A 15,154-nucleotide genomic window follows, 5' to 3' on the forward strand; every position below is an offset into this window, starting at 1 on the left:
TCGGGTTTGCACAAACATTATGAGATAGACATCCCATTTATGGTAGTTGAGAGCTTTGAATTTATGTCATACTCTTGCGATGAAGACTAGGAAATGTTTTGTTTGCTTGAGTACATTAACACAGCATATGATTAGGGTTCTATTAGCAAAGAAGGAGGAGAAGGAAAAATAATTGTTAGTAGTCTGTAGCCTCTGCTGTATCAGTCACCTATCATTAACAGACTTTTCTATTTTATTAAATGGCATCTTCTCAAAATTCCCACATCTAGGAATCTTCTATTTCATCTTATCATAACATATTTTTTATGAAAATTGGTATATTTTCTAAAACCAAATAAGTTTAGTGATAAGAGTACATTGTTTTACTTTGAAAAAATCTCTTTACTCTCTCACCTGTATTTTAATATAAATTTAATTTATATTAAAATATAATGCAGATATTTTTATATCTGCATTTACATTCACTCTATTGTGATGTGTTGTATTCTGATTGAAGTGTATAAAGGAAATCTGGCCTCTTACAGCTATATAGTTGAAAAGGGAGGATAATTTTAAAGAGTTTTCATACAATTATGGATGTTCTTCTCTGATTTTCCCCCAAATTAAACAAATAATAGGTTCTTTACAGTTAGATGTAATTTGAAATTTGAAACCATTGAAATGAACTTTTCTGTCACTGCTTCATTAAAATCTATTGTTCTGTCTTGCACTTTAAATGTATCTTTTACTCATACATGGTTTTGTAACATCATGTATTGCTTGTCTGGAAAACAGTTGTCTGCTGAATTATACAGATCTTCCAAATGTTGACATATATCATTATAAAATACCGAAATTATGCTAACATCATCACTGATCTCATCAGAAATGCCTTGGAAATCTGTTAAGGTCACAGTGACAGACACAAGTTTACAAAAATTATTTCATTTGCAGCTCAAGTTTTATCATTGGTAATAAATACTATCAGGTGTTTTCAATGAAGTGATAGATTCATATCATTAATTTTTGAGGTAATATCTGATAAAGTCAAGTCTGTAGGACCCTATATGTTTTCCAGTCAAACTTTCAACTAAAATGGTGTTTGATGAAAAATTTAATGACTGTAGTTTGCAATGTAAAGTACTTTTTCATGAGGCAACCATGGTACTTTGGAATGCAGCATCAGCTTTTCCTGCATTCTTCCTGTTTCTTTTATTTTTATTTTTTATTTTTAATTGCATTTTAGGTTTTGGGGTACATGTGCAGAACGTGCAAGACAGTTGCATAGGTACACACATGTCAGTGTGTTTTGCTTCCTTTCTCCCCTTCACCCACATTTGGCATTTTTCCCCAGGCTATCCCTCCCCAGCTCCCCCCCAGGCTGGCCCTCCCCTTTTCCCCCCAATAGACCCCAGTGTTTAGTACTCCCCTCCCTGTGTCCATGTGCCATGTGTTCTCATTTTTCATCACCCTCCTATGAGTGAGAATATGCGATATTTCATTTTCTGTTCTTGTGTCAGTTTGCTGAGAATGATGTTCTCCAGATTCATCCATGTCCCTACAAACAACACAAACTCATCATTTCTGATTGCTGCATAATATTCCATGGTGTATATGTGCCACATTTTCCCAATCCAGTCTATCATCAATGGGCATTTGGGTTGGTTCCAGGTCTTTGCTATTGTAAACAGTGCTACAATGAACATTCGTATGCATGTGTCCTTATAGTAGAACGATTTATAGTCCTTTGGATATATACCCAGTAATGGGATTGCTGGGTCAAATGGAATTTCTATTTCTAAGGCCTTGAGGAATTGCCACACTGTCTTCCACAATGGTTAAACTAATTTACACTCCCACCAACAGTGTAATAGTGTTCCTTTTTCTCCACATCCTCTCCAGCATCTGTTGCCTCCAGATTTTTTAATGATTGCCATTCTAACTGGCATGAGATGGTATCTCAATGTGGTTTTGATTTGCATCTCTCTAATGACCAGTGATAATGAGCATTTTTTCATATGATTATTGGCCTCATATATGTCTTCTTTTGTAAAGTGTCTGTTCATATCCTTTGCCCATTTTTGAATGGTCTTTTTTGTTTTTTTCCTGTAAATCTGTTTTAGTTCTTTGTAAATTCTGGATATCAGCCCTTTGTCAATTAAAAATTTGTGTGTTCAGGGTCAAGATTTTATAAAATTCATAAGCTTTATTGTTTACAAGGACATTTTTAGGTTAAGCTAGATTTTTGTTTCTTTTTTGTACTGACAGTGCATGCTGGTAGAGAATATAATGACTACTAGTATAGTCTGGTGCCATGGCCTTGATTCATATGATGGCAACAGTAGTTTAATCCCGTTGTTTTTGCATCATTGGTACAAATGTCAACAGAACGAAAAAGACAAATATGGTTGTGATATTATTATAAAAGTTAAAAAATATGTAAATTTGACACATACAAAAAGTAAAATAAATTGTATCTTGACAGGGTTGGCAGATAGTACTTTAAAAATTGCTGACATAGGATTTGAATTATTATCTAGAAGGAGAAGTTGTGTGGGTGTGTTATGTATGTGTGTGAGTACAATTGTCTCTCAGTATCCACAAGGAATTGGTTTCAGGATCTCCCACTGGTACCAAAATCCTAGGAAGATCAAGTCACTTATATAAAATGGCATAATATTTGCATGTAACCTATGCACACCCTCGTGTATACTGCTAGATTACTTATAATATGTAATACAAAGGAAATGCTATGTGAATATTTGTTATAGCTCTTTGCACAGGGCCAGTACATAGCAAGTTATCAAGATATTTTGGCTTATCATTTGCAGCCACAGTAGTAGATGAACTTGGCTCCCTTGCTGGCTTGCTCATTCAGTTTTTCAGTAAGTGTTTATCAAGCCATCTTTCGTTTGCCAATCAGTACCCTAAAAGAACAAAATCAGACATTGTGCTCACTTTTCAGGGTAAAAAGATTTTATCACTTTTAAAGATAAAAAGATATTAGTCGAAAAGCACACATATTCATGTAAAATTGAAACCCTGACAAGTGCCATCAAGTAGAGATACATCAGATGCTTTGAACTAGCCAGATAAGTGAAAGAAGGCTTCCCTGGGGAGAAAATGACTTTCAAGCTTATATCTGAAGGATGTGAAGAATTACCCAGGGCAAGGTGGGGGGTGAGAGAGTCTGTTATTCCCTTTTGTGCTCTTATAAGAAAGTACTACAGACTGAGTAATTTCAAAACAATATAAGCTTATTTTGTCCATGTTCTGGAAGCTGGGAAATCCAAGAGAGGACCACATCTGGTGAGCCCCTTCTTGCTGTTTCATAACATAGTAGAAGGCATCACTTGTTGAGAGAATATGACAGGGCCTAACTTTGTTTTATAACAAATCCATTCTTGCAGTTACAGATCCATTCCTGTGATAATAGCGTGAATTCATTTGTGAGGGCAGAGCACTCATAACCTAATCCCCTCTTAAAGGTCCTACCTCTCAACATTGTTGCATTGCAGGTTAAGTTTCCAACACATAAACTTTGGGGAGCACATTTGATCTATAGCAAAGAGCATTCCTTGCAGAGGAATAATTGTATGTTAAGACCCCACAAAGAAGGAGAATGGAACTGAAGAAGATATAAGGGTCTGAAAGGAGACTAGTGAGCCAGACTTAAGAGCTCAAAAGGGTGAGGTCGGAGAGGTAATTTAGTTTTAGTTAATTTTAAAGAGTTTTGCTATTTGCCAAAGGCAAAGAACTTATATAGGGAATGACCCCATCTTATTCTAGCAAAGCTATGAACCATAAATCTGCTTTTTGAAAGAAAATAAAATTATAAATATAATAAAGGTTTCTTACAAACCAGTATTTATTTTCACATGCAGTCTTGTTTTAAGATAAACTTCTGTGCAGTCTTGTTTTAAGATAAACTTCTGTATCTCCATGTACAGATTAAAAAACAAAATGTTCCTCTTTGGAAAACTTTGTATCTTATCCAGTAGTTAACCTATAATGGTTGAATTTCTGTTGAGCGTAAATTTATGTATATAATGGATTTAAATTTTTAAGATAATAACTGAGTGATTTTTGTTATCTGTGAAAAGGAATTGGACTATCATACTTGGGTTGTGAAAAAACTATATAAATGGTATATTTATTTTTTTTATATTTTGGGGTTTTATGTTATTGCTTTATTATTTTTACTTAAAAAACAAGAATTTGTTTCTCACAATTCTAGATGATATGAAGTCTAAGATCAAGGTGCTGAACTCAGTGTCTGGTGAAGGCTTGTTTCCTGGCTCATAATGGCATCTTCTTACTGTGTCTTCATGTTGGAAGAGGGAAGCCAGCTCTCTGGGATTTTTTTAATAAGGGCTCTAGTCCCATTCATAAGCATCTGCCCCATGAGCACATTCAGACCATAGTACCTGAAATACTCGGTATTCTTTGGCTTTGTAGACACATCATTCTGATTTCTGCCTCCATCTTTATAATGCCTTCCTCTGTGCCTCTTGTTTCCTCTTCTCTTCCTAGAAGGGCATCCATCATTGGATTTAGGGCCCACCTTAAATCCAGGATAACTTCATTTCTAGATCCTTAACTAATTACATCTGTAAAGACTGTATTTCCTAATTAGGTGTCAGCCTGAGGCTTCAGATGGACATGAATTTGGGTGTTGGAGAGACATTAGTCAACCCCTACAATGGTTCAATATCAGGTTTCTATATAGTGAGGTATCTTGTTCTGGCTCTCTGTCCGGTTTCATTCACTAGTTTTTTATTCTATTTCTAAAATGATAGTGACAAACTTGAACTTAAAGTGCTAACATTTATACCATTCCCATTGTGACATTTTCTCCAAAAAAAATTTACATAGGAAGTTTGTGGCAAATATTTCTGAGGACTTTTACAAATTGGAATCACTAGAAAATTTCAGTTCTATATTTAACAATTTTTAGTGTCACAAACTTATTTGAGCTTGTATTTTAGTGCAAATGACTAAATGCATAGCCATTACAAAGCTATCCACGTGTAGGGAAAGTACTTTAGCCTATTTAGAAACTGGTAGTACTCTGATAGTGTTCTACTTGTAACCTGTCTGGTTTGATTTCAGGAAAACAAGCTGAGAGAATATTAAATCTCATATTATGAGAACTAAGAGATATCAATGGGTCCTCTATTGGATATTTTCCTCTTAGTGGTTTTGTTGTTATGGATTGGTAACTGCATTGATCAGAGTAAAGTTTATTTCTCAGTAATTGAGATTGTATTCTACACATCAGTATTTTATGCTTTTCCCATTATAGACAGTTTAAGGTAAGACTTCTTTTGGAGTCTATTTTAAACAACTTAGCTCCAGAATAGTTTTGTGTCTTCTAGTATTTTTTTTTTCGAGTTTTTTAATTCATTGAATTCCTATTTTATCTTTATGCAGACTTTTTAACATATTCTGGTCATATGGCTAATTTAACATGTTTTTCTCTTTCTTATTTAATTTAGGGAAAATAGCCAACAAAGTCATAGACTACTCTTTCCAAATGAGTGAGGTAAGTTAAATATATATGTATTAGCTTCCTTATAAATGAGAATAAAAAAATATCAAGATAAGGTTAACTAAGTCTTTGTACTTAATTACTTAAAATACATTCTATTTTGTCCTCTAACTTATTCATTTTTTAGCAGCTAAAGCAAGTTCCGTGTTCCATGCAGATTTAATATTGGATCTTTTCTAGATGTTATAAAGGAACAAACAGATGTTTGAATTTGTTTTGAGGCTCTGTTTGAAATAAATTCAGATATGCTGAGCATTGATATATGAGATCCTAGTATTTGGCTTAACATTTTGCTATAATGTAATGCAAGCATAGTCTATAATAGCTTACTACTTTACAGTTATTATTATATGATTAGTGCTTATTTATGACTCTACTGCAGTTCAAGCTGAATTACATAAACATGTTAGAACAATAAATGAATTAAATACAACTTGTAAAAATTCAGAATTATTTTAAACAAAGGCCTTCTTATATTAATTGTCCAAAAGATACAAACAATTTATATGGGTTCTATAATGAATATAAGCATGTTAAAGGCATTTCAATGAAATAATTTTTCTGATAGGCTGTATTGATACAGAATCCTATGTGTAGCTCTCATAGAGGTAGATATCCTTGAATGGTTTCAGGATGTCTGGCCAGATGTAAACAGGGTTTTAAAAAATTTCCAGGAATGACTGAAATTCCTGCTTGGAAAACACATCCTTCTAGAATAGATTGGCTCTGTGCTAGTTGGCTGAATAAGCTCATTAAGATTTTCAGAAGTTACAGAGTTTCTTTAAAAGTTCAGTGACCCGCTTCAGAATGGCTATTGTTAAAAAATCAAAAAATAACACATGCTGGTGAAACTGTGGAGAAAAAGGAATGTTTATACACTGTTGTTGAGAATGTAAATTAGTTCAGGCATTGTGGAAAACAGTGCAGCAATTTCTCAAAGACCTAAAGATAAAAATACCATTTTACCCAGAAATCCCATTTCTGGGTATATGCCCAAAGGAATGCATATTCTTTTATAAAGACACATGCATGTGTATGTTCATTGCAGCACTGTTCACAAAAGCAAAGACATGGAATCAATCTAAATGCCCATCAATGACAGATTGGATAAAGCAAATATGATACCTATATATTATGGAATACTATGCAGCCATTAAAAAACAACAAGATCATGTCCTTGGCAGAAACATGGATGGAGTTGGAGGCCCATTATCTTTAGCAAATTAATACAGGAACTGAAAAGGTCCTCACTTATAATTGGGAACTAAATTAATAGATCACACAAATACATAGAGGGGAACATCACACACTGGGGCCTTTTGGAGAATGGGAGGACATAGAGGATCAGGAAAAACAACTAGTGGGTATTGGGCTTAATACCTGGAGGATGAAGTAATCTGTACTTTATTTAAGTTCAGGGATACAAGTGCAGATTTGTTGCATACATAAACAAGCCCTCGTGACACAAGTTTATGTATGCAACAAATCTGCACTTGTATTCCTGAACTTAAAATAAAAGTTAAAAAAGAAATAAAAGTTCAGTGACCTAAATGGTGAGAGAAACAATATGAGAACCAGAGGGAACTATGAAGATCACATAGGACAGTGATTTTATAGTGTTTGCAGATCAATATGTACAAAGGAATAAATATTTACGTGAAGAATTTCTGAAAACTGTAGACTCTTGGGCTTAAGCTGAGACTGCTTGCTTGAGACACAGTTTCACTTGTGTTGCCAGTAAAAAGTACTCCAGGTGACTCCTATTGCCACTAAAGATGAAAACCACTGTCATAAAGAAATGTTGCCACACTGAAGTGATATCATGTGGCACAGAATACATATTTATTGAGTGAGGGGGCAAGTAAAGACAATTATTTGGAAATAAAGTATATGAAACATTAAAGTTTCCATGTCTTTGGAGTGGACTGAGGAAAGATTCATTTCGTAAGATTGATCCAGTTTAAAAGATGGCAAATACGTTGTCATTTTCAGTTTGCTTATATCGGCATAATAATAATATGCTTCTCACAGATCTTTAGATATATAATCATGTTAACTTCAATTACAGTTCATGTTTTTTGCTTCTGTGCATCTTTCACATTTATGAATATTCCAGGAATAAGCTTCTAGAATACAAAATAATTTCATCAGGTCATATGTATGCTGATTCTTACCTATTTGTATGTTTCAGGAACAATGGTTAGTGCATTCTTGACTTCAAGCTTAGGTTTTCAATTGAAACAATTTTCCTCAAATTTTAAGGCTTTATGTTTTAGCTTGCCAAATTGAGAAATTTATTTAATTAAATTTAAGTGATAAAAATTCCAATATATAACTTCTAGGTTTGTTTGTTTGCTTGTTTGCTTTTAATTTTGCTTTATAAGAAAGCAAGTGACAGGACTGGATTCATTCCAAGGAGAATAGCACTGTCATACCGAATTCCTATTAGACTCAACCTATAGTTAGGTTCAGCATGTCTGTTTCAATATAAAGGACTTTGGAGTAAAACTGACATCTTTCTGAAGCAAAGACAAAAATTGGCTGTTAATGTTTAGAATTATTAAATAGATATATTATTAGTGAATTAAGTAGTTCAAAAGTGAATACAGCTCTTGCTCCCAGAAAGTTGGAACAGAGGAAATTTTCCCTATTCTTTTTGCTACCTGTGGCTGAAACTCCTGGAAAATAAAACAGAAATATCAACATAGGGAATAAACAGTGAACAAAAAAGATAAAATGGCGGAGTTAATTCCTAATACATCAAGAATTTCATAAAATGTAAATGGTCTAAGCACACCAATTAGAAGACAGATTTGCAAAGTGGAGCAAAAACATGATAAATACATCAAAAACCTATGTTATAACAAATCTATGCAAACATTAACTATAATAAAGGAGTGCTACATTAATATGTGTAAAGTATACTTTAGAGAAAATAAAATTACTAGGGCATAGTGGGACATTACATAATGATAAAGGATCTATCCAACAAGACACATAGCAGTATTAAAGGTGCATACAAAAAATAACAGCATCATAATATATTAATCAAAAACCAATAGAAAAGAAAGAAGTAATATACAAAATCTATAATTATAATTGGATACCTTAGTATCCCTGTAAATGGAACAACTAAATAGAAAACCGGCAAGGAAATGGACAAAGTCAACATCACCAACCAACACGATATTACTGACATTTGCAGACTACTCCACCTAACAAAAGCAGAATACACATTTATTTCAAATGATGATAAAATATGTACAGTATTAGTTTGTTTTTACACTGTTATAAAGAACTGTCTGAGACTGGTAAATTTATGAAAAAAAGGAATTTAATGGACTCACAGTTCCAGAGATCTAACAGGAAGCATGACTGGAAACTTATGATTATGGCAGATGGTAAAGGGGAAGCAAGCATATTAGCCAGGCATGGTGATGGTACCTGTAATTGCAGTTACTTGGGAGTCTGAGGCAGGAGAATCTCTTGAACCCAGGAGGCAGGGGTTGCAGTGAGCCAAGATCGCACCATTGCACTCCAGCCTGGGCAACACAAGTGAAACTGTGTCTCAAGCAAGCAGTGAGCCAAGATTGCACCATTGCACTTCAGCTGGGGCAACACAAGTGAAACTCTGTCTCAAACAAAACAAAATGAAAGAAAGAAAGTAGAGCAAAACAAGCTGGAAGCAGGTAGAAGAAAGAAATAATAAAAGCAATTGAAAACCAGAAAGTATTAGAGAAAATCATTGAAAGCAAAAGCTGTTTCTTTGGAAAGATATATAAAACTGACAAACTTCTAATCACACTGGCAGAAATGAGGTTGAGCTGGGACATACATGACATATATCAGAAATAAAATAGGATATATTAATATGGATTCTGTATATATCAAAAAGATAATAAAGGAATACTACTAACAACTCTACACACATAAATTTGACAACTAAGATGAAATGGACCAATTCATCAAGAAGCACAAATGATAATCCACTCAATATTAAAACAATAATTTGAATAGTGCTGTAACTACTAATTAAACTAATGTATAATTTAAAATTCCCCTAAAAGGCATCTCCAGGCTTAAATGATTTCATTGGAGAATTCTGCCAAATGTTTAAAGGAGAATTAGCATCAATTTTATACATTCTCTCCCAGAAAATAGAAGAGAAACAGACACTTTCTCAATTCATGTCAGAGGCCTACATTACTTTGGTACCAAAAGAAACAGTTAAAAAATAAAAATAAATTCAGTAATATAAAAATAATTATGCACCATGACCAGGTGGGGTTTACTTTAGTGATGGAAGCCTCTATTCATGTTTTTTTTTTTTATGTGTGGAGGGGACAGAGTCTTGCTCTGTCACACAGGCTAAAGTACAGTGGTGCCATCTCCACTCACTGCAATTTCTGCCTCCCAGGTTCAAGCAATTCCCCTGCCTCAGCCCCCGAGTAGCTAGGACTACAGAAGTATGCCACCGCACCCCCAGCTAACTTTTGTAATATTAGTAGAAATGGGGTTTCACCACATTGGTGGGTCTGATCTGGAACTCCTGACCTCAAGTGTTCTGCCCGCCTTGGCTTCCTAAAGTGCTGGGATTACAGGAGTGAGCCACTGCACCTGACCTCCATTCATTTTTTTGAAAACAATTGATATATGTCACCAAAGTCTAAAGAATAAAAATCGTGATTTTTGTCAGAAAAATATATTGTCAAAATTTAACTCTTATTTACTAAAAACAAATACAAATTTTCAGAAAACCAGTAATAGAGAGGAACTTCTTTAACCTGATAAAGAACTCCACACAACAGTTACAGTAACATTATATTTAATAGTAAAAGACTAAACACTTTCTTCCTTAGATCAGGAACAAGCCAAAATGTCTTCACCCTTCTCATTAAATAGGGAACTAAAAGACAAAAAAATAAAATAAAAGGTATACATATTAGAAAGGAACAAATAAAACTCTCCCCATTTCCAGATGACATGATGTACATAGAAAATCCCAAGAAATCTACAAAATTAAAGACAAAAACAAAATTTCCTAGAACTAAGTGTAAGAGGGTTGTAAAAAATAAGAAAATTATATAGAAATCACTTTATATTTCTATACACTAGTAATGAGCACATGGAAACCCAAACTGTTCTACAAGTTAAAAATCTCTGTATAACATTTCATAGACATAGACAAGATTATTCAGAAATTTGTATAGCCAAATGATTTTGGACAAATGTGCAAAAGCAGTTCAATGGAACAAACAGGCTGGAACATTTGTATATTCATAGGCAAACCTATGAACTTAATCTAATATTATACCTTATACAAAAATTAATTCAATATTGATCATAAATGTAAAACATAAAAGTATACAATGTTTTGAAGAAAAAAATGAATCAAACTGCTTGGAAATCAGGTCTTGGTGAAGAGTTTGTAGACATGTCATATCTGCAAACAAAAACATCATCTATTAAATGCATTGATAAATTGGAATTTATCAAATAAAGAATTCTTGTTCTGTGAAAGATTCTGTTAAGATGATGGACAGGCTACAGACTGGGATAAATATTTGTATATCCTGTATCAAACAAAAGACTTGTATCTATGATTTATAAAGAACCCATAAAATTTCAATATTTTACAAAAACAAACTGCCCAATTAGAAAGTGGGCAAAATACATGTTGAGATCTTTCACTAAAGAGGAAATATGATGGCAAATAAGCACATGAAAATATCTGCAGTATCACTAGCCACTAGAAAATACAAAATAAGATCAAAGTGAGATATAAATATATGCCCATTAGAAGAGCTAAAATATAAAATAGTGACAATACAAATTACTAGTGAGGATGCAGAGAAACTAGATCTCTCATACATTGCTGGTGGAAATACAACATAGTACAATCACTCTGGAAAACTGTTGAGCAGTTTCTTAAAAAACTGAATTTTCATGTCAGTTGGGTAATTATACTCTTGGGCATTTATCCAGCAGAAATGTAAACATATATTCACACAGAAAACTAAACAGATATTCATAGCAGCTTTATTTGTAGTAGTCAAAAGTGGAAACAACCTAAATGTCCTACAGCAGGTGAATGGTTAACCAAGTGTGGCACAGCCTTATCATGGAATACTACCCCTCAGTAAAAAAGAATGAACTATTAATAAACACAACTTGGATAGATCCCCAGGACGTTATGCTTAGTGAAAGAAAAATCTTAGAGGAACACATATGTTATGATTCCATTTTTATGACACTACTGAAATGACACTATAAAGAGGGAGCAAATTAGTGATTTCAAGGGGGCATGGATCTTGTAGGGAAGGAAAGTGGACATAAATTTAAAGGGTTAGCATTAGGGAGATCTTTGTGGATGGAATAGCTCTACACCTTGACATGGCTGGCTCTTACCCAAATGCACACATGTGACAAAATGACTTTCAGCCATACAGAGCCATTTTACTCATGTAAGCTTCTTGATTATGATATTTTACTATGGTTATGTAAGATGTAAATAACCATTAGAGGAGACTGGGTAGGGGGTACATGGGATCTCTGTGTATTATTTTGACAATTCCTGTGATGCTATATTTATTGCAAAATAAGAAGTAAAAGAAGTAAATACAACTTATTTTGCTTTCTTCAATGCTAAATTATATTTCTCTACTGACACAAAACAAGCTTTACACATTGCAGTCAATTTTTTTCACCCCATCTATGTCAATTTTCAAAGAAAGTATAATAGAATATTCATCCAACTATTGGATCAAGGCAGAATTTACTAGAATCAATGATTTTGTCCATTAACAAATTAGTAAATATCATGAATGTTTAGGCTTTTATAAGACAGAAGAATATATAGAAATTTTAGATCCATTATTTCCAAATTTTTTTATGCTTTCAAAGGGTCTTCTGTGCTTTTATGATTGCTTAAACATTTAAAAAGCTATTCTAGTGTTACCTCTGATTTACAATTAGTATGAGTCCATCATTGGACATTGTTACAGTCTTTTTGGCAATCCAGAGAATGCATGTGAATTAAACATGGATAATATGATTAATATATTAAATTTATTATATGATCACTAGAAAGTAAGCAAAAATTAATTTTAAAAAGCCAACATTTATTGAAAACTTTCCATGTATTATTTAATCTCACTGTATGGAAGTTATGGTTTAGAGAGGTTAACTTGCTCAAGTTTGCAAATGTAATGTTATACATATGTATTTAATGGGTTTTATATAATTGAAGAAAAAGATTATGAAGCAAACTGAAACTATGTAAATTGTTTTATTATTAAATCTCCTATGTTTTGGAGCTGGGATTCTGAACACAGATAATCTGATTCTAAAGCTTCATATTCACTGTAAAATAATACTTTTAAAATGCCATTCTAAGAATTGTGTATAGAAGTATTTTCTTTCTGAATCTCCAAATTATTACTATTTAGGTTCAGAATATTTAGGATGGCTATTCAGTTTCCATGATTATTTATAGCTACTCTGAATTTTGCTGTGTTTTATTATGAGTAGAAGTTTGTGTCAATTATCCATTTATTTCATTCCATTTTGTACCATTTCAGTCAATTCTTTAATGGTTGGGGTCATGGAAGGAGGCAACCTGAGTCATGAATCCACAGCTACCGTAGAGGAGAATGTAGGATTGAGAACATCAAGGATTCTCCTTTTGCCTAAGACTAACCTTATTAAGAAATGAGACAATGATTCAGCAAAATGTAGAATTAATCTAAGTTATTTTATTTTACATTCTGCAAAGTGAAAATATAACCACATCTCTTGATTGGAAATCAGAGCAAATATTTTTTCCTAAAGGGAGAGATTGTAAAGTGACTGGCCTTGTTACTTTTGAATTTAAGGTTTCTTCTATCCTTCTATAAGCAAAATAACTAACATTTCTGTAACTGAAAAAACTTACCAGAAGTCAATATAAATGAAGCTGTAATAAATTTGTTTACTAGCAGAAATGTAGCTACACAGTTTATTTTAGAGGCTGTTGTTTCAGAATTGAGTGATCAAGATACTCTTTAACTTAATTTATTATCTGTTGTATTTAGATGAGCTAGTGGAATCAATTCAAGGCCCACAAGTAGATAGAATCACATAGAAGTGGATTATAATTATAACTATATTTTGGGCCTGTATTTACTCACAGATCTCAGTCTTTCCACAACTCTTCCCATCTGTTTCAGTATTACTTTAGTGCAATAGATTGCATTCATCTTGCAATTTATATCAAATATAGTAGCATGAAAACTGTATATTCCAAAATTCAAAATTATCTTTCACACTCTTTTAAAGAACACAGAGAAATTACTGCTTTTGTGGCACATTCTATTACTTTACTTTTGTAGCATTGGGTGTATTTCCAAAGTGCTCTTTGAGTATTTTTAAAATATGTCAATAGCTTGTTTTATCTGCTATTTTGAAAACTGATTTTTTCCCAGCATAATTTGGGCATAATGAGATGCTAATTGTGATTTTTCCAAGAACAAGGTAAGTGAATTCCAATCTGTACATAAATTTCAGATCATTTCTGTTAGTTGCTGTCTCTCCATATATTCTATTGTACCTGTCACTAGAGACTGCTGAGAAATGGTTGGGTGTTATCTCAGGCCTGTGTCCTGTGGTGTGTGGACCTTGTGTAACCTGAGAAGTTGGGAATCTACTGTACACAGAGGGAAGCATCGCTATTGCGTTAATTATAAATGGTTTGTGTGTAGTTTATACATGTATGGCTTTTGTTGGAAAGGTTATACATTCAAATTTTTAAGAATCCTGATGGTGCATTTTCCATGGTATTCCCTTTAATAATTTCAAATATATATTGAAGGGCATAAAATAGCCAATTAATTCTGCCCTTCCTGTTGGGCCTGTTCAGGATGCAGTATCATAAAATGATAGACATCCTTGTTATTTCTTTGTATATAGTAGTTCTTAACCATTTCTTGTATCCATTTTTTTTTTCATGATTTTATAAAGCTACCTCCCAAATTCTAATTCTCTCTGAAGGTCACTCAGTCCCCTCACTGCACAGGCAAACACATCCTGCCCCACAGGCACATTTACAGATACATACCAGAAATACATGAACACATGCATGTGTATACACATATATATGCCCACAGTTTTGCATATGATTTCAGGTAGCTCCAGGATAAGTGTTTCTGCGTAGATAATATAGAGTTTTTGTTAGTGAATCTTAAAAGCTCCCTTTTCTCCACCTGCACTATTAATGACAGAATTATATCTTCCCCCGGTACTGTTAGCAGAGCCTGAGCAGCAGAGAGACCAGCTTTCTCATCAACGAAGAAACAATGGTAAGCAGCGACCAGTACTATCCTTTCTTGCATGGACACAAATGGGGCATCTTTCTGTAGTCTGCAATGGTGATGCTCTCTTTTTCACTTCAGTTATTTGACGTGCTCTTCTACATGGTATTTGAGAATGTACTACTTTAGGAAAAAAATTAGTTTCTGTAGGGGAAAAAAATAACATCAGACCTATCAATGAGAATGACACACTAAGCATAACACTTTGCTTGGATTTTATTTTTTCCAGTTTTACAAATGAGAAAATGAAGGGTCTAAGAGGGTAGTAATGAGTTGA

The 15,154-nt window shown here is 33.4% G+C and overlaps 1 protein-coding gene across 20 annotated transcripts in view; it reads left to right on the top strand.

The window, feature by feature from the left end:
* Window positions 1-15,154, top strand: part of ANO5 (anoctamin 5) — a 198,544-nt gene that overhangs the window by 110,255 nt on the left and 73,135 nt on the right. For 9 of the 20 annotated variants that reach the window (XM_054242181.2, XM_035266038.3, XM_078339257.1 and 6 more), the window contains 2 exons: window positions 5,478-5,524; window positions 14,815-14,865. In XM_054242181.2, coding sequence (XP_054098156.2) covers window positions 5,516-5,524; window positions 14,815-14,865 — 60 coding nt within the window. In that variant the 5' untranslated portion in view covers window positions 5,478-5,515. The remainder of the gene's footprint in view (window positions 1-5,477; window positions 5,525-14,814; window positions 14,866-15,154) is intronic. The other 11 variants (XM_035266044.3, XM_035266039.3, XM_078339258.1 and 8 more) reach the window with 2 other exon arrangements.

Source organism: Callithrix jacchus, chromosome 10, assembly GCF_049354715.1.
Source record: "Callithrix jacchus isolate 240 chromosome 10, calJac240_pri, whole genome shotgun sequence".
NCBI lineage: Eukaryota > Metazoa > Chordata > Mammalia > Primates > Cebidae > Callithrix > Callithrix jacchus.